Source organism: Phyllobates terribilis, unplaced genomic scaffold (genome assembly GCF_046119375.1).
Source record: "Phyllobates terribilis strain yellow unplaced genomic scaffold, ASM4611937v1 Scaffold_13__5_contigs__length_258822181, whole genome shotgun sequence".
Classification (NCBI taxonomy): domain Eukaryota; kingdom Metazoa; phylum Chordata; class Amphibia; order Anura; family Dendrobatidae; genus Phyllobates; species Phyllobates terribilis.
Window position 1 is genome coordinate 158730450 of NW_027362773.1, and position 17510 is coordinate 158747959.

Genomic DNA, 17510 nt, shown 5'->3' on the forward strand with positions numbered 1-17510 from the left:
AAGTCGACCTGTCATTGGCTACAGCAGAACAAAGTGAAGGTTCTGGAGTGGCCATCTCAGTCTCCTGACCTCAATATTATTGAGCCACTCTGGGGAGATCTCAAGCGCGCAGTTCATGCTAGACAGCCCAGGAATTTACAGGAACTGGAGGCTTTTTGCCAAGAAGAATGGGCAGCTTTACCATCTGAGAAAATAACCTCGTCCACAACTACCACAAAAGACTTCAAGTTGTCACTGATATTAGAGGGGGCAATGCATAGTATTAAGAACTGGGGTATGTGAACTTTTGATCAGGGTCATTTGGTTGTTTTTGGTTGTCATTAAGATTTAAAAAGAGAAAACACAGTAGTCTGACAATAAATGGCTTCACCCAACCAATAACCATGAGTGGAGAAAAAGGTTTTTTGTTATCATTCATATTCTCTGAAACAAGGCCAAGAAAGCAAAAATTCTGCCGGGGTATGTAAACTTTTGAGCACAACTGTACACTACACTGACATTTAGGTGAACTGTTTTGTCTATTTTACAATAGAGGCAAAAATATAAATCAATTCTGAAGAGATCATGCAATTTATCAGCCGCATACTTTTTGTTTCCAACACACTTTTCAGAGCTCAAATTTGTGTAGTCCCTCTGTCACTGCCCATTGCTGAATGGTGATAGAGCGCAGTGCACACACTGTCACAATTCCTCCGTTTTCCCAGCGTAGTGATCACAAGTATGAGTTATGGTCACATGCCCACTAGAGTCTCAGACACTTCTCTGAGTAGCTCACTGCAAGAAGTGGTAGAGAATCTAGTCGGCATTTGACCACAACTATCCCATCATTACTCCGGCTTTATCTTTTTAAAGTCTTGTAACCTCTGCTCCCTTTATGAAGTAGCCATAGGTAAATACAAAAAAGATAGGCCGATGCTTATGGGCCACTGCGTTATGCTTGTCCCCTAGGCCAAAATTTGCCAGCCAGCCCCTGCCCGTCATCATCCGGACTTCCAATGATAACCCCTTTTTAATGTATTTTACCATATGAAGATGAAACACCCAAGAACGTGAAAGTCTCTGGCCACCCAAATCTAATTTTTTTTCCACTTGTTACCATTAACGGAAACATCATATTTATTGCTGACTTCCTTTTTATTTTCGAAATGTCACAGATAGAAATCCAACACAATTTTTGTTTATATTTTTCTACCGATCCAGAGCATTAAAAGACACAATAATCATCTTCAATGCATCTTTATAAACATTTATAAATAATACAACATGATCGCAAAAATTTGTGCAAATTCCTTCATCCAGAGTCCTATACAGTATAGACCAGACAGTCAGAGCCACCGCACGCGTCAGAGGAATATACCTTGTGTTTTGGTTTATGTAAACATTGTAACACCCTCTGCAACCATAGAAGAAAGAAGAAACTATTGTGACCATTGGGGGGGGGGGCGAGGAACCGACTAAATCTACGGAAGTTAGCTTGATAGGGTTATGGCACTGGCCAATCAACCAATGGCTTTCCATAAAATGCCTTCCTTCGCGTTGCTTTGTGTTGTGGAGAACAGTATGGGCCTTTTTTTTATGATACTTTTTGTATTGAACTGAATTACTAAAACATTTTCAAGTTTCGCAGAGATATAATCCCCCCCCCATTATGTTTTATGTGCTTTATTACCTCTCCCTTGGTAGTGCAATTTTTTTTTTTTTATTATTATTATTATTATTATTTCTTCCCTCAGAAGCAAGAAACCAAGATGAAGAAGGGAAATCTCTTATAAAAATATACTTTCCAACATAATTGTTTCTCTCGTTGGCAATTTCTCGAAGTCTTTCGTTACCATTAAATTAACCGTCACAAAAAAGGGGTAAAAGATCTGTCCTCGATGAGGCTGTAGGAAAGGTTCCTTAAGTCCTGGGAAGAAGTCACAGTTTTGTAACCCAGTTGGACCAGAACTTGTCGACAGGCATTCTGGGTGAATTCTACAATGTCATAGGACAATGTTAGCCTCCAGCTTTCAGCTGTGGCGGCAGAGTTCCTTAATGTGCCATATTTGTGTCTGGCGGAGGACTGATCTGCTCGGGTGTTATTTAGGATCCATCTTTCAACATTGGCATCCAGTGGAATCCCCACAAAGTCATAGATCTCCTCCATCTTTTTCATGGGGTTCCTAGCCAGATCTTCGTATCTCAAAAGCATGTATCGACCCTTTAACCAAAGAGGCCGGCTTAACCCTGTAGACACTGAATTTAAGAAGTCCTCACAGACTGTTGTCAGCTGGGTTGAGTCTAAATTATATGGTCTACGACCAGTGGCCCTCCAGATCCTCCACAACCTATATGTGTCCCTGAATGTCTCACTACGAGAAGCTAATATGCCTCTTGGGTCCCTGACCAACTGGATCACCTTTAAGTTAAGCCTGGGATCTTCCACCAATGCTCGTAGGTCACTGACCTCTGGAACACGCACTGTTTTGATGGCCACATGTCCATGCTCTTTGCAGGACTCCATTGCCAGAGTCAGATTTAAGTTACCACATTTCTTAACACAGTCTCCCTCTTCGAGGTAAATATCGGTGGGTCCCAGTGCGTCACAGACCGGGGGGGAGCACAAAGCTTTGCTGGATCCTCTTCTAAATAACCTGTCTGTACTATGGTTTGCTGGCTGCGGCTTTATATAGTTCTCCATAAAATACAAGTCACAGTCGTAAAGACTTCGTAAAAGGTCTCTGCTTGCACCCAACATCACTCGCCTATCCGTGGCACTCTTACTAGGAGTCATTTTGGGTATAAGTGTATACTGAACGTGGTAAAGTGGCTCAAACAAGTAGAAGACATCTGTGTGTTGATTAAACAGTTGCCCGACAAAGGAAGATCCACTCCGAGTGGTCGCCAAGATGAGGATGTGAGTCTTTCTCGAAATATTCAAAGTTATCAACTGCCCATCTTCACAGAGACGATCAGGAGATTCTGTTGGGTCTTGTCCAGGGCTACAATTATTTGGATTGGGGATTGGGCACATGTGAAAGGATTTGGTGGTAAATGTCCGAATGGCTGTGTACTGGATAGCAATTGAGGCTAGCGCTAGTAAGAGGACAGCCTTCCAAGAACATTGCATGGCTGGAAACCGTCATTGAGCCTCATCAAGGGATTCAGTTGATTACTTTACCTATAGAAGACACAAAAATATTTAATTACATAAAGGAAATACAACTCAACTATTACATAATTCATCAATATGGCAGCTTAGTAGTAAGAAGTCTCCGCATGGGTGTGGAAATCCCATGTAGTCAGTCTGCTGACTGTGACAGGGCAATCCTCGTAGAAATCAAAGTTTAAAAAACTTTTCAACAGTTGACAACCTTTTTCTGTATATTCTATTAGAGAGTGGTCCCAAATTAGGATCCTCCTCTGTCACCCAAAGAGCAAATGTAGAGCCCCTACAAACTAGAACAGTGCACCCCCATGCATTAAACAGAGGTTTGAGCATTGGTACAAATGTCAGGGTAAAAGAGAATATATATATTTGTAACTTTTATACTTTTGTAACTTTTATATGCTTTTTTGCTAATGTACTAACCACCATTTTGTGTCATATAACAATAAGCTTTCCTTGCTACGTAATACTCAAATCGAAACTTAAACTAAGACAGTTCCAGTGTTGCCAAGACTTATTTCAGAGAAACGAAACAAGATTATAAGCTGACGGCTGCAATATCTGCCCAGAGACTGAGATAAGGAGATGTGGACCAATCAGGAGTGGCCAGACACTGGACTTTCATGGCTTACCCCGCCCCGGACAACCCCTTTCCCCTCCCCATTATGTAGTGTATTTAGTTTTGTGTATGTAGGAATAAACACAGAACATTGCTGAGGACGTTGTCTGTAATAGCCTTCTGAGCATGCTCTGAGTTTGAACCAGCTTGTTGTCTGACTCATTCTTTGAATGGTTGACCCATGCTCATAGTTTGAATTTGGAGTGACTGGAGGACGAGTGGAATGTCATCACGACCCCCACAAATGGCGCCCAATGTGGGGCGTGGTTAGCGGTACGCCGCCCTCCCGGACCCATATTGCTGATTTCCCTGGTGGTGACCGCGGTGGCTGAATTTGAGGCCTGATCAACCTCCATCGAACACAGTAAGTTGAGATGTATTTTATATGTCTCACTTGCCTGTGTGTCAGCCGCAGCGGTTCCTGTTGGGTTGTCAGGTTGGATCTGGGTGGGTGATCGGTCGAGTGGTGAGACCTCAGGCGTCCCGCACCACGTCCTGAACCAGCAAGTGTTAAAACGAGTGACGTCGCATGCCTGCGCGTGCTCGTGTGAACACCACCTCCTCCTCCCCCGGTCACTGTACTTTTCTTAGATAGCTGCCTCCCGTAACTGATAGTCGAAGTTTCAAAGCATTCCTGAATTGTAGTGTAAGGGAGAAAGAATCTGTGACGAATTGAGGAGTGCTCTTCGTCTAACACAGAGACTGCTGTAAAGTCAAGGTCAGGAAACAGTGTATTGAGGTGTCTCTACACTGTCGGGTGGTGCTGTGGTAGGAAAGGAGATAGATTGAGAGGTGTCTCTCTATCTCAACAGTGTATTGAGGTGTCTCTACACTGTCGGGTGGTGCTGTGGTAGGAAAGGAGATAGATTGAGGTGTCTCTCTATCTCAACAGTGTATTGAGGTGTCTCTACACTGTCGGGTGGTGCCGTGGTAGGAAAGGAGATAGATTGAGGTGTCTCTCTATCTCAACAGTGTATTGAGGTGTCTCTACACTGTCGGGTGGTGCTGTGGTAGGAAAGGAGATAGATTGAGGTGTCTCTCTATCTCATCAGTGTATTGAGGTGTCTCTACACTGACGGGTGGTGACCTGTAGTCAGGGTGCCGTGGTGAGTCGCACTGTAAAGTCGCCATTCAAGGCTAGGAAAGGAGTTAGATTGAGGTGTCTCTCTATCTCATCAGTGTATTGAGGTGTGCTCTACACTGAGGAGTGGCGACCTGTGGACTGCACCAGTGATCTGAGTCGCGACAGATCATTGCATTCTATAAGAAAATGTTGCGTATATTCAAATTTGAAAGATCTCGTAAGTTGCGGAATGCTGCTGTAGGAGTTAAGCCAATTAGTGGAGTTACGGGAAGGCAAGAAGGCAAGAAGAATGTTAGGAATTTGTATAACATGATAAGCTTATCCAGTACAGGCAGGCTTTAGTTTTCAGTGTAGAAAGAATGTGTTACACAGAGAAAGGGAAAGTTGAGTGATTTAGGACTTCTGCACCAGGCTCAAGCACATTTTAGAGTAGCGAGTGATTTGAAGTCTGAAGGCTGGAAAAAGGTAGATGGTGTAGGGGGGAACAGAGAATGCCGAGCCTTTGTTTGGATACATGAAAGCTGCAGAATGTGATTTGTTATGTGACCCTAAATTGGCCGTAACCCCGTTGATGCCTGTCACTACACCGAGCCCTCAGCCACCACCCTATAATGGCGCCGACGCTAAATCATCGGAAGGATGGACGTGTCGTATGTGCTGACAGCAAAACCCGCCCTGGGCGAAGTTCTGCTGTGTCTGTGGGGGGGGGGCCGCCCATGGCACGATGCCCAGCCTGCCTCCAAGAACAATCCCACTCCACCTCCTCCCTCCAACGGCCATCTTGCTACACCTCTTACTTGTTGTGGGAGGCCCGGAAAGCCCCAATCCGGCCTATATCCACTACTAGATCTGTCCGGTGTATATTACCAGCCACCAGCACAGGTGGAAAAGCCCGCAGTCCCAGAGCACCCATCTGAAACTAATGTGACACCCTCTGCTCCAGTCCACGATGCTGAGGCGCTCCCTCTGTTTCCTATGGGAGTCACTCACAACCCTGGGGATATCCTCCTCAACTCCCCAGAATTTCAGGCCAGACTGCTCTCCCTCCGCCAACATACTGTTACTCAAGACGATACGGAGCCAGATGAGGGATGGGCTCAAAATACTCCAGCCCCCCCCTCCTTTACCCCATACGTCTCCTATGGCATCCTCCACCCCACATCCATTACCCGTACTCCGGCCCTTGCTCCAAGCAACTGCTGAAAGAACACCACCCCCCAGCCTCTCAGAAGTTTGGGACCCCTGCCGCTCCCGTAATCTAGTAGACCCATCAGGACGCCCTGTCACTCTGTCAATAGGCTATGGTGACATCCTTACATATCGGGTGGGGGCCATAGTCAACCCTGCAAACACCTGTATGAGCCATGTTGGAGGATTGGCTCGCAAAATTTCCCTTGCTGCTGGTTCTACTCTGGCTGCAGAATGCCAGGCTCACTTAGCCGAAAACGGAGAGCTTTCAAAAGGCCATGGATTCCACAAAAGCAGGATCTCTTAGTACGTATGAATCCGGCCTAGAATACATGAAACAGTTAAAGGCCTGGGCTCAGGATCGCTTGTCAGATCAATCTGGGTCTGTACAAGATGTTCAACAAGACCCTGATGAATCTGTGGAAAGATATGCTGCAAGACTCAGCATGCATTTTGAGGATCTCGGATACAGTCCTCACGTCAAGACGCAGGCCGTCCTGTTGGTTCAGGCCCTAGTAGATGGCCTACAAGACGTTTTCAGAGATGAAGTCCTGAGAGTACGGCCCGAGATTCGTTCTTCTTCCTTCAACGACGTGGTGGACATCGTTAAAGTTTTCCAAAAATCAATGCTAAAAATGGAAAAGGATACTAAGCCAAAAAAGAAAACCGCTCCGGGAGAGCCTCCAAGATACCGGTTGGTTCAGGATCTCAAAGCCGTCAATGCAGCTACCATTTTAGGAACTCCAGTGGTACCCAACCCAAACACCCTCTTGTCTCAGCTGCCTCCAACGGCCACCTTGTTTACGGTGTTAGATCTGGCCAACGCCTTTTTCAGTATACCCTTACATGAAGATTCGTGGTTTCTTTCTGCCTTCACCTTTCAAGGAGCACAGCTTACATGGACCAGGACTCCACAAGGAGCCCAGAACTCTCCTAACCAATTCACTCATTCTATGAAGTCTATTCTGGAGCCATGGGTTCAAGAGAACCCTCAGGTCACCCTTCTACAGTATGTGGATGATCTTTTACTCTGTGGCACTGAAGAAAATTTGCCAGAGATGTCAGCATCCCTTCTCTGGTTTCTTCACTCAGCTAACTGTAAAGTCTCAAAAGGCAAAGTCCAATGGTGTCTGCCCAAGGTCATTTTCCTCGGATATTGTTTATCACAAGGTACTAAACATCTGACTGAAGAAAGAAAACAAGCCATCATGGATATCACCTTCCCAACCACCTACTCCGCTATGCAGACTTTCCTTGGCCTCATCACTTACTGCAGGCAATGGATCCCTGATGCCTCAAAGCTCATGCAATCTCTGTACGACTGTCTCAAGAATGAAGGCTCAGTTTGGCTTCATGCTGAAGATCCACGTGTTTCTCATCAACACAGACTATGTTTTGACCGTCTTAAACAGGCTGTTGTCTCTGCCCCGGCCTTGGGCTTACCAGACTATACTCAGCCATTTCACTTTTTTTGTCTCGGAATCGGAAGGTCATGCCTCTGGAGTTCTAGCACAACGCTATGATCTTAAGTATCGGCCTTTGGGCTACTACTCAGCCCGCCTGGACCCTGTTGCCCGAACTGCCCCCACGTGCCTTAAGGCGGTCCACGCTGCTCACATTCTCCTTGACAAGTCAGCTGATATCATCCTTGGACATGATCTAGTTATACAGGCCGGCCATGATCTCTCAGCTGTTCTGCAACAAACATCTCCGAAACATCTAACCAACCAAAGACACCTGCGGCTGCAGTGTTCCCTATTGTTGCCCTCCAATATAACATTTACCAGATGTCTGACTATCAATCCTGCCACTTTGCTTCCACCTTCTAGGGGGGAAGGTGAAGAGGGTGAAGGTCCATTGGTGGAACCTCATGATTGTATAAAAATTTTGCAGGAAGAGACTTCTGCTCCAGAGAATATGGTGGCACATCCGCTCGCACACCCTGCCATGCACCTATGGACTGATGGATCCCGTTTCGCAGACCCTCAAGGGAAGTTCCACACGGGATATGCTGTCACAACAGACCTAACAGTTCTGAAGGCTGAAGCTCTACCACCATACATGTCTGCACAAGAAGCTGAACTTGTGGCTCTCACAGAGGCCTGCCACCTGGCAGCAGGAACAAAGGCGAATATATATATATACCGATTCCAGGTATGGACATGGAATTTGCAATGATTCTGGATTCTTGTGGAAGTCTAGAGGATTCATCACAGCTGCAGGTACACCAGTGAAACATGTCTCATGGATTAAGGCCCTAATGAAGGCCCTGGAACTACCCATTCAGGTTGCTGTTATCAAGGTCAAAGCTCATGGAAGACTAGAATCCAGAGAAGCCAGGGACAACCACCTAGCTGACCAAGCAGCCAAGACTGCAGCAGTGGAGAATGTGTCATCAAAGTGGCAGGAAAAGGAAGAAGAGATGGGAGAAACCCTGCAAACCGTAGCTGTGGCGCTCACTAGAGCAAGAGCCAAAAAACAGCCGGCGGAAGACCATACAAGTCCAGCGGAGACACGAGTGGAATCCAGGGGGGTCAGGATGCCTGAAGAAAAATTGTGTGAGGAACAAAGGAAGACCCCCACTGAAGAAGTCAAGCAATGGAAAGCGGCAGGAGCTGTGCTGGCAGGTCGCAAAGATTCAAAGGTCAACTCGACTCTTTACCAAGTGGATGGGAAGCCTTGCTTGCCTAGACGCATGTACTCAGCTGTGGCAGCATGGGCTCACGGGCCTACACACAGAGGAAAGAATCAAGCCTTGGCATGTATCAAGAAACTGTACTTTGCACCCGGAATCTCTTCCACTGTGACTGCATACTCAAAATCCTGCTCTGTCTGCGCTATCTGCAACCCAACGTGTACGGCACGGGTCCCTCTCCAACACCTGGCTAAACCAGACTCCCCTTGGCAGAGAATACAAGTCGACCATATCCAAATGCCTAAAGCAGGAAAATAGGAGTACGTTTTGGTAGCCGTGGATATGTTCTCAGCCTGGCCCGAGGCCTACCCGTTTGTCAACATGACTGCTAAAGTCACAGCCAAGAAACTGATCACCGAAATTGCCTGCAGATTTGGAGTTCCCCAAGTCATAGAATCGGATCAAGGACCAGCTTTCACAGCAAATATCTACAAAGAACTCTGGAACATGTTGGGAACAGATTTGGGCCTCCACACTCCATACCATCCTGCCAGTTCAGGCAAAGTGGAAAGGATGAATTCCACACTCAAGACCCAGCTCTTGAAAATGACCTAAGATCATCCCCTCCCCTGGCCCGACCTACTCCCTATAGTATTGTATCATATCACACATATTCCTCAGGCCAAACATGGGCTGACTCCCTATAAAATTTTGTTTAGGACCCCACCCAAGATAGGAGAGATTAGGCCCCAAGAGTTGTCTGAAACATATGATAGAGTAGTAAAATTTGTGATTGCTCTGTCTAAAGAATTGACTAACACCCGCTCTCCAGTATCTGCTTCTCTCCCAAAATCTACAGGTGATGCAGTACATGATTTCATCCCAGGCGATCTAGTGTATGTGAAGAAGTTTGTCCGGAAAGACTGCCTCCAGCCGCGGTTCGAGGGACCGTACACTGTGCTTCTCACCACCCCGACGGCTCTGAAGCTTGAGGGCAAGAGCACCTGGATTCACGCCTCCCACTGCAAGAAAGACAGAACGAGTCTATAAAAGATGACTACCTTCTTCTATATCCTTTCCATATGCTTACTGTCTGTCCCAAGGTGGACAGCTACCACACAGGGGTAGATACCTCCTTCTTCTCAGGTTGGTCGGGAGGGCTCAAGGGATTCCTCCAACAAGTTTGTCTAGTAATGGGAGGTCTACTAGTATTGGGCCTGGTGGTCCTGTGCTGCATAGTCCCCTTATACAGGAAAGCTATAACCAATGCTGTCCCAACCTCCGGGACCTTTCTGAATCAAAGGAAGATATGGAGAAATACACTCCTTTGAACAAGCCTGACCAGACCCCCCATGACAGAGTCCAACTGAAAGATTTAGTTTAGGGACAGTTGGGAGAACTCCATGTGTCACCCAGGATAGGGCTCGATTGTCTGGGGGCGTCCCATAAGGGGGCAGCTTCTAAGATGATTGGGTGAAGAAATCCACCTCCCCTCTCCCCACACATGGACAGTCTCAAAGGCCCCGAAGCAAAGGAAAGCTTAGTGTTTAGGGGGGAATGTCAGGGTAAAAGAGAATATATATATTTGTAACTTTTATACTTTTGTAACTTTTATATGCTTTTTTGCTAATGTACTAACCACCATTTTGTGTCATATAACAATAAGCTTTCCTTGCTACGTAATACTCAAATCGAAACTTAAACTAAGACAGTTCCAGTGTTGCCAAGACTTATTTCAGAGAAACGAAACAAGATTATAAGCTGACGGCTGCAATATCTGCCCAGAGACTGAGATAAGGAGATGTGGACCAATCAGGAGTGGCCAGACACTGGACTTTCATGGCTTACCCCGCCCAGGACAACCCCTTTCCCCTCCCCATTATGTAGTGTATTTAGTTTTGTGTATGTAGGAATAAACACAGAACATTGCTGAGAACGTTGTCTGTAGTAGTCTTTTGAGCATGCTCTGAGTTTGAACCAGCTTGTTGTCTGACTCATTCTTTGAATGGTTGACCCATGCTCATAGTTTGAATTTGGAGTGACTGGAGGACGAGTGGAATGTCATCACGACCCCCACACAATCATCTCCAGTGGTCAGCCAGTGGCCATCTGACAGGCATCCACATCCTTGCTTGAAAAGTCTACCTGCGACAAAACAAACTTTCGTGCATCATTTTTATGCTGTATAATCATTATTACAGGAAATACATGTGAATGTGTTTGATTCAGTCACTATGCTTTGGGGTATACTCTGTACTGTGAGAACGCTGATTGATTGACCACCATGAGTGGTCGAGAGCTCAAAAAGGAGGAATCTGCTAAGAACGAACTATGGAAAGTGTGAAGTGTCTCTGGAATAAGAGATGAGCCCTTACTTGTTAACAGTTGGTGATTCCAGAAGTGGAGAAAAACTTTGACTAAAATGATTAACTCTGGCCAAGTACTATAATAAAGTGACCGAAAGTGATCAACCACACCAACATGCCTGCCCTGAGACCAGATTTGATGAAATTGTGAAACTGTGAAGAACTATGACCTGTGACGAGTTCAGCAATGGCCTCAGACAACTTCCATGCCCCGTTGTGTCCTGCATCTGTGAGTATTCAGTATGGACTGTGTCAGGAATATTATAAAATATTAATATCAGGAAAATGTCCCTCCATCTGCGTGACGCACATGTTCACCCCCCTCCCTTATATTCCCTTTCTGCTCAGCACAAAAGCCCCAATTAACGCACGACTGATAAATAGTTATTCACACACGGCCAGGGAAGAAGTGTGAAAACTTCATAGGGAACCAAGCCTCTTGTCTCTGAGAGCAGGGGGTAATTACTATGCGGGCTTGCGCTAATTTACATGTAACTGTTGAAGACCAGTTCCCCTGCTTCAAAGGGGAATTTGCAGACATGATGACTCCTATATTAGATATGAAATAATATGAGTTCCATAGGTCCGACAATGACGGGACCCATATGTGGAGTAACCAAATCGGCCCCGGAATATGCAGGTATTTTTCCACGGCCGTACCCAACATCGGGGGGCCGTAGTGCAAAAACACCCGAATAGTAGACTGCAGCTCTGTGATACGTGATATCAAAAGAAACATAAAATCATGAGGGAAAATATGGAGTATGTTGCGAGCTTCTGCGATTAACGGGCGATGAGTTATCGCAAAAGTCAGCATTTCTAATAAAAATCTACAGGCTGAAGACCGGCCCACATGATGTCACCGCAAGGGGCGTGTGGCCAGGTCTCTCCTTAGGTATAAAGTAATCTAGGGGGAAGACAGAAGCACTCATTGCTGGGGGGAATACGAATTATACGCAAAGGGTCCTGTTCAATAACAGCAATCTGGAGAACCCCCCCTCCCACTATATTGAATCGTCTCCGCGGTCGTGTAGTGTAAGTAATTTTCACTCTTTCCTCCTGTTTATTTTATGTATCTGCGTATGTATTTTAATGCCCACTTTGTAACATCCTTATGTATATATTTTTCCTAAACACTGCCTCCCTTTTGGATTAAATATAAAATTTAATAGTTCTGTTTCTTTTGTTCTGTAATCGTTCTCCTCCCCGAAGCCATAAACGCTAACGGGTTGGTTCCTGACCCGATACAAGTCCATTAATACCGGGCTGTATCAAACCAGAACTGGTGGCAGCATACCATCTGGGGGATTTGAGGAAGGCTGGCAGTGACGGTCGGAGGTGTGGATATATATTACTGGCGCAGCCAGGGAAATATATATATACCGCCCTCACTGCAGAGGGCCTCAAATACCCAGTGGGCTACAGGACAGCCTCTCCGGCGACCACTCGCTCTAGGTGCAGTACCTTGACTGACCTGAGAGGCGAGGGGGCGCCAGAGAGTTGTGCCTGTATTGTGGCGTCACGGATTGGTGACGTGTAAGGGATAACACACCACCGTGTTTTCCCCCGCTGGTAGCGGCTTCCTGGCACTACTTACTCTAGGTGCAGTACCTTGACTGACCTGAGAGGCAAGGGGGCGCCAGAGAGCTGCACCCACCGGCCGGCAAGTTTTCCTGACAAATTGGTGGCAGCGGTGGGATTCCTGACAAATTGGTGGCAGCGGTGGGATATTACAGAACATCAGTGGCTGGATTGAGCAATCATTCCTGTCACTGAAAACTTGCACGGTTCTTGCGAGAATTCTGTGCAGAGTTTTAAGAAATCAGACTCAGTGTTGTAATAATTTTTTTATCTGGGATTACTATACGTGTAGCAGTTGCATCCCCTCCCTTCTCTTGTTTTTCTATCCTATCTTTTATTTGGCAATAATGGCTACACGAGGAGAGAACTGGTATAACCAGCAGACGAAGCCCACTCTCATCGCCCTCTGTGAGCTGAGGCAGATTGACCCCACGGGCAAAAACAAGGCCCAAATGATTGCTGAACTATTGCAAGGTGATGCAGAGCCCGTCCGACAGCAGAGTCCTGATGATGGGGCGGCCAGCCAAGGCCCGGATGGCGCTGCTGCAGGGGTCCCACCTGTGATGGCCAGCCATACCCGCAACCAGGGTAGTGTGGACCCCCACCTGCAGATGGACTTGGAGCAGCTCGCCGCAGACGATCGTGACGGACGACTGCAGCTGATCCTGAAATTCCAGGAGCGAGCAGAGCGCCAGGCCCAAGCTGACCGAGAGGAGCGACAAGCTGACCGAGAGGCTGCTGAGCGACAAGCTGACCGACAACACCAGCTGGAGCTAGCCCAGATTCAGAAGGAGTCATCCTCTACGCAGACCCGTGAGTCCAACAGTGCCAGCTGCATTAAACCTCGTCCTGAGCACTTCCCTGTGATGGAAAAGGATGGGGACTTGGACACATTTTTGCGAGGCTTTGAAAAGGCCTGCAGGCAGTATCAGCTGCCCACCGACCAGTGGGCAAAATATTTAACTCCAGGGCTCCGAGGAAAAGCCTTGGAGGTGTTTGCTTCCCTCCCTCGAGAACAAGATGGAGACTATGAGGCCGTCAAGCAGGCCCTGATAAAAAAGTACCTTGACTGACCTGAGAGGCAAGGGGGCGCCAGAGAGCTGCACCCACCGGCCGGCAAGTATTCCTGACAAATTGGTGGCAGCGGTGGGATTCCTGACAGACTGCTTCTGTGATAGAACAATTGTGGACTGATGTGAGTGTGATATGCTGCAAGGTGTGCAGTGATGCCCTCCTAAACCATGTTGTGTTTGTTGACGAAGGAAACCACCTTCTGTTTGTGTAGTAATTATTAATAACTATAATAAGACTCCTGTAAATTACTGACTGTGCTTCAACCTCCATGCCACAGTATAGTAGTGTAACCGTCAAGCACTGTGCCATAACGTAGTAGTGGAACTGCCAAGCTCTGCAACACAGTAGTGTAACTTCGAATTTCTGCATCACAGTATAGTAGTGTAACGGCCAAGCTCCGTGCCACAGCATAGTAAGGAACGGCCAAGCTCTGCGCCACAGTATAGTAAGGAACGGCCAAGCTCTGTGCCACAGTATAGTAAGGAACGGCCAAGCTCTGTGCCACAGTATAGTAAGGAACGGCCAAGCTCTGCGCCACAGCATAGTAAGGAACGGCCAAGCTCTGTGCCACAGTATAGTAAGGAACGGCCAAGCTCTGTGCCACAGTATAGTAAGGAACGGCCAAGCTCTGTGCCACAGTATAGTAAGGAACGGCCAAGCTCTGTGCCACAGTATAGTAAGGAACGGCCAAGCTCTGTGCCACAGTATAGTAAGGAACGGCCAAGTTCTGTGCCACAGTATAGTAAGGAACGGCCAAGCTCTGTGCCACAGTATAGTAAGGAACGGCCAAGCTCTGTGCCACAGTATAGTAAGGAACGGCCAAGCTCTGTGCCACAGCATAGTAAGGAAAGGCCAAGCTCTGCGCCACAGTATAGTAAGGAACGGCCAAGCTCTGTGCCACAGTATAGTAAGGAACGGCCAAGCTCTGTGCCACAGCATAGTAAGGAACGGCCAAGCTCTGCGCCACAGCATAGTAAGCAACGGCCAAGCTCTGTGCCACAGTATAGTAAGGAACGGCCAAGCTGTGTGCCACAGTATAGTAAGGAACAGCCAAGCTCTGTGCCACAGTATAGTAAGGAACGGCCAAGCTCTGTGCCACAGTATAGTAGTGTAACTTCCAAACCCTGTGCCACAGTATAGTAAGGAACGGCCAAGCTCCGTGCCACAGTATAGTAGTGTAACTTCCAAGCCCTGTGCCACAGTATAGTAAGGAACGGCCAAGCTCCGTGCCACAGTATAGTAGTGTAACTTCCAATCTCTGTGCCACAGTATAGTAAGGAACGACCAAGCTCTGTGCCACAGTATAGTAAGGAACAGCCAAGCTCTGTGCCACAGTATAGTAAGGAACGGCCAAGCTCTGTGCCACAGTATAGTAGTGTAACTTCCAAGCCCTGTGCCACAGTATAGTAGTGTAACTTCCAAGCTCTGTGCCACAGTATAGTAAGGAACGACCAAGCTCTGTGCCACAGTATAGTAATATAATCACCCAGCTCATTGCCACAGCAGAACAGTTTAACTGCCAAGTTCCATGCTACAGTTCAGTGGTGTAACGTCCAAGCTCTGCGCCACAGTACAGTAAGGAATGGCCAAGCTCTGTGCCATTATGTAGTAGTGTAACGGCCGACCTCTGTGATGTGGCACAGAACTTAGTAATGTAATCACATTGGCTTAGTAATGTAATCACTCAGCTCATTGCCACAGTACAACAGTTTAACTGCCAAGTTCCATGCTACAGTACAGTAGTCTAACTTTCAAGCTCTGCACCACTGTATAGTAAGGAACGGCCAAGCTCTGTGCCACAGTATATTAATATAATCAGACAGCTCATTGCCACAGCAGAATAGTTTAACTGCCAAGTTCCATGCTACAGTTCAGTGGTGTAATGGCCAAGCTCTGCGCCACAGTATAGTAGTGTAACAGCCAAGATCTGCGCCACAGTATAGTAGTGTAACTTCCAAGCTCTGCGCCACAGTATAGTAGTGTAACAGCCAACCTCTGCGCCAGAGTATAGTAGTGTAACAGCCAAGCTCTATGCCACAATATAGTAGTGTAAAAGCCAAGCTCTGAGCCACAGTATAGTAGTGTAACTTCCAAGCTCTGCGCCACAGTATAGTAGTGTAACAGCCAAGCTCTGCGCCACAGTATAGTAGTGTAACTTCCAAGCGCTGCGCCACAGTATAGTAGTGTAACAGCCAAGCTCTGCGCCACAGTATAGTAGTGTAACAGCCAAGCTCTGCGCCACAGTATAGTAGTGTAACGGCCAAGCTCTGCGTCACATTATAGTAGTGTAACAGCCAAGCTCTGTGCCACAGTATAGTAGTGTAACAGCCAAGCTCTATGCCACAATATAGTACTGTAACTGCCAAGCTCTGCGCCACAGTATAATAGTGTAATGGCCAAGCTCTGCGCCACAGTATAGTAGTGTAACAACCAAGCTCTGCACCACAGTATAGTAGTGTAACTTCCAAGCTCTGCACCACAGTATAGTAGGGTAACGGCCAAGCTCTGTGCCACAGTATAGTAGTGTAACAGCCAAGCTCTGCGCCACAGTATAGTAGTGTAACAACCAAGCTCTGCGCCACAGTATAGTAGTGTAACATCCAAGCTCTGCACCACAGTATAGTAGTGTAACAGCCAAGCTCTGCGCCACAGTATAGTAGTGTAAGAGCCAAGCTCTGCGCCACAGTATAGTAGTGTAACATCCAAGCTCAGCACCACAGTATAGTAGTGTTACAGCCAAGCTCTGTGCCACAGTAAAGTAGTGCAATAGCCAAGCTCTGCGCCACAGTATAGTAGTGTAAAAGCCAAGCTCTGCGTCACAGTATAGTAGTGTAACGGCCAAGCTCTGCGACACAGTATAGTAGTGTAATGGCCAAGCTCTGCGCCACAGTATAGTAGTGTAACGGCCAAGCTCTGCGCCACAGTATAGTAGTGTAACGGCCAAGCTCTGCGCCACAGTATAGTAGTGTAACGGCCAAGCTCTGCACCACAGTATAGTAGTGTAACAGCCAAGCTCTGTGCCACAGTATAGTAGTGTAATAGCCAAGCTCTGCGCCACAGTATAGTAGTGTAACGGCCAAGCTCTGACCCACAGTATAGTAGTGTAATGGCCAAGCTCTGCGCCCTAGTATAGTAGTATAACGGCCAAGCTCTGCGCCACAGCATCGTAGTGTAACAACCAAGCTCTGCACCACAGTATAGTAGTATAACTTCCAAGCTCTGCGCCACAGTACAGTAGAGTAACGGCCAAGCTCTGCACCACAGTATAGTAGTGTAACTTCCAAGCTCTGCACCACAGTATAGTAGTGTAACAGCCAAGCTCTGTGCCCCAGTATAGTAGTATAATAGCCAAGCTCTGCTCCACAGTATAGTAGTGTAACTTACAAGCTCTGCACCACAGTATAGTAGGGCAACAGCCAAAGCTCTGCTCCACAGTATAGTAGTGTAACAGCCAAGCTCTGCGCCACAGTATAGTAGTGTAACAGCCAAGCTCTGCAACACAGTATAGTAGTGTAATGGCCAAGCTCTGTGCCACAGTATAGTAGTGTAACAGCCAAGCTCTGCGCCACAGTATAGTAGTGTAACAGCCAAGCTCTGCGCCACAGTATAGTAGTGTAACGGCCAAGCTCTGCACCACAGTATAGTAGTGTAATGGCCAAGCTCTATGCCACAGTATAGTAGTGTATCGGCCAAGCTCTGCGCCACAGTATAGTAGTGTAACGGCCAAGCTCTGCGCCACAGTATAGTAGTGTAACAGCCAAGCTCTGCACCACAGTATAGTAGTGTAACGGCCAAGCTCTGCACCACAGTATAGT

The 17510-nt window shown here is 47.0% G+C and overlaps 1 protein-coding gene across 1 annotated transcript in view; it reads right to left on the bottom strand.

The window, feature by feature from the left end:
* Nucleotides 1-1115: 1115 nt before the first annotated feature.
* CHST1 (carbohydrate sulfotransferase 1) overlaps nucleotides 1116-17510 on the bottom strand; it is a 101799-nt gene continuing 85404 nt past the window's right edge. Inside the window, exon 2 of the mRNA XM_073658835.1 lies at nucleotides 1116-3160. Within this exon, the coding sequence (XP_073514936.1) occupies nucleotides 1847-3109 (1263 nt within the window). The 5' untranslated portion in view covers nucleotides 3110-3160 and the 3' untranslated portion in view covers nucleotides 1116-1846. The remainder of the gene's footprint in view (nucleotides 3161-17510) is intronic.